This window comes from Simochromis diagramma, unplaced genomic scaffold (genome assembly GCF_900408965.1).
Source record: "Simochromis diagramma unplaced genomic scaffold, fSimDia1.1 OVJJ01000323.1, whole genome shotgun sequence".
NCBI classification, from domain to species: Eukaryota; Metazoa; Chordata; class Actinopteri; order Cichliformes; family Cichlidae; genus Simochromis; species Simochromis diagramma.
The window spans coordinates 1,059,762-1,062,228 of NW_024386770.1; the positions used below are offsets into that span (position 1 = coordinate 1,059,762).

At 42.4% G+C, this 2,467-nt stretch overlaps 1 protein-coding gene across 1 annotated transcript; it reads right to left on the reverse strand.

Annotated features, from left to right (window-relative positions):
• Nucleotides 1-1,305: 1,305 nt before the first annotated feature.
• LOC120738058 (odorant receptor 131-2-like) lies at nucleotides 1,306-2,210 on the reverse strand. Its single transcript, XM_040039097.1, has one exon. It carries the CDS (start codon nucleotides 2,140-2,142, stop codon nucleotides 1,306-1,308), a length of 837 nt encoding a protein of 278 aa, XP_039895031.1. The 5' UTR covers nucleotides 2,143-2,210.
• Nucleotides 2,211-2,467: the final 257 nt, after the last annotated feature.

Genomic DNA, 2,467 nt, shown 5'->3' on the forward strand with positions numbered 1-2,467 from the left:
GCCATTTTGCGCTCATGGCACAACTGTAAAGCTACCAAGACAAGGCCGTCCACCTAAACTCACAGGCCGAACAAAGAGAGCGCTGATCAGAAATGCAGCCAAGAGGCCCATGGTGACTCTGGACGAGCTGCAGAGATCTACAGCTCAGGTGGGGGAATCTGTCCATAGGACAACTATTAGTCGTGCACTGCACAAAGTTGGCCTTCATGGAAGAGCGGCAAGAAGAAAGCCATTGTTAACAGAAAACCATAACAAGTCCCGTTTGCAGTTTGCCACAAGCCATGTGGGGGACACAGCAAACATGTGGAAGAAGCTGCTCTGGTCAGATGAGACCAAAATGGAACTTTTTGGCCAAAATGCAAAACGCTTTGTGTGGCGGAAAACTAACACTGCACATCACTCTGAACACACCATCCCCACTGTCAAATATGGTGGTGGCAGCATCATGCTCTGGGGGGGCTTCTCTTCAGCAGGGACGGGGAAGTTGGTCAGAGTTGATGGATGAAGCCAAATACAGGGCAATCTTGGAAGAAAAGACTTGAGACTGGGGCGGAGCTTCACCTTCCAGCATCAACGACCCTAAACATAAAGCCAGGGCAACAATGGGATGGTTTAAAACAAAACATATCCATGTGTTAGAACGGCCCAGTCAAAGTCCAGATCTAAATCCAATCGAGAATCTGTGGCAAGATCTGAAAACTGCTGTTCACAAACGCTGCCCATCTAATCTGACTGAGCTGGAGCTGATTCAAAGAAGAACGGGCAAAGATTTCAGTCTGTAGATGTGCAAAGCTGGTAGAGACAGACCCTAAAAGACTGGCAGCTGGAACTGCAGCAAAAGGTGGTTCTACAAAGTATCGACTCAGGGGGCTGAATAATTACGCACACCCCACTTTGCAGTTATTTATTTGTAGAAAAAAATCATGTATGGAATCATGTATGATTTTGGTTCCACTTCTCACGTGTGCACCACTTTGTGTTGGTCTTTCACCTGGAATTCCAAATACATTGATTCATGTTTGTGGCTGTAATGTGACAAAATGTGGAAAAGTTCAAGGGGGCCGAATACTTTTGCAAGCCACTGTATATTAGTTGTCCAGAATGTACACAACAGACATAATTTAGAAAGCAGCTTCATTGCCTTGCTTTTATTACTATTATGCAATAATAAGAAAAGACTTACAGTATAGTATAAAGCAGAAATATGATGTCAGCTTGGTTGTCTTCAACATTAGCTTTGTTTATACACTAGAGTCTGCTTTTCTTTAGAACAACATATACAGTATTATTCCAAATTACATTAATTTAATATTTGAGTAATTTTATACTGTTGGGCAGTTTTACTTGACAGCACAGATGGTACATGAGGATGCCTCTGATCGTTTGGTCTCTAATGCCATAGATAAGTGGGCTCAAACATCTGGGGGAAAGGATCATAGACACATAAAGTATACTGTAGATGCGTAAAAATGTTACTCTGTCAAGGACTTTTGAGATCTCTGTAACCAAAGGGTCATGAATAGTTGAGGACAGACTGAGGCCTAACTGTATCAGGTGCAGCAGCAGTGTGCTACGAACCTTACGGGCTGAAGCTTTATCTGTGGAGGCCGACGTGGCTGCTATCATAACACCAATATAGGAGCAAGTAACTGCAACACCAGCAGATACAAAAATAACCCAAGTGTAAGCTTTGTCATAATGATCAGACATGGGGCCAAGCAACAAAGGGGTGTTAGAGCAAAAGTCTTTCATTTGGAGACTCTCTAAGTCTTCAAATTGAAAATTTAACAGCAAAATCAGTCGAATAAAAACATTTAGTGAACTGACGGCCCAAACTATGATGATCGCTAGTGCTGTGTTCCTGATGGTGATGATGCTAGCATGCCTTAGAGGGTAGCACACAGCTACATATCTCTCCAGAGACATCACCACCAGTGTGAGAGGAGAGATCCCAGTTGTGAGATTGGCAAGCATGACAAGAAAGCCACAAACAGGATATGTCAGTCTGATTCTACAAGCAGCTAGTAAGTACAATAACTGACTCAGGACCATCTGTATGGTGTCTGCAAAAAGTAAATTATAAAGAAGAACATAACAGGCTGTCTCACGAAACACTGCTTTACTCCTCAAGATGTGTAGCATGGTCCCATTGATGAAGAGCAACACACAGCAGGATGCTGTAATTGGAGCAGAAAATAACAAGACTTCCAGTATCCCTCGGTACTTGCAGTCCAACAGTGAAGTTAGTCTTAGATGGAGTGATGTAGGACATGTTAGACACACATTTACATGACAGTCCTAAAGATCTGACCAAGGATTTTATCTAGATATGTAGTCGTTCTCAACTAAAAGTCAGTTAACACACAAAAAAGTTTTTTTGTTGCAGCTATAACCCAAAGAAACAATAAGTTTTAAGTTCACATTCCAAAGAGAAACGTTCTGCTTTGTCAGTGGTTAGCAGGTAACA

Coding starts and splice junctions, on each gene's coding strand:
- LOC120738058 (XM_040039097.1), bottom strand. CDS start 2,142: ATGCTACACATCTTGAGGAGTAAAGCAGTGTTTCGTGAGACAGCCTGT.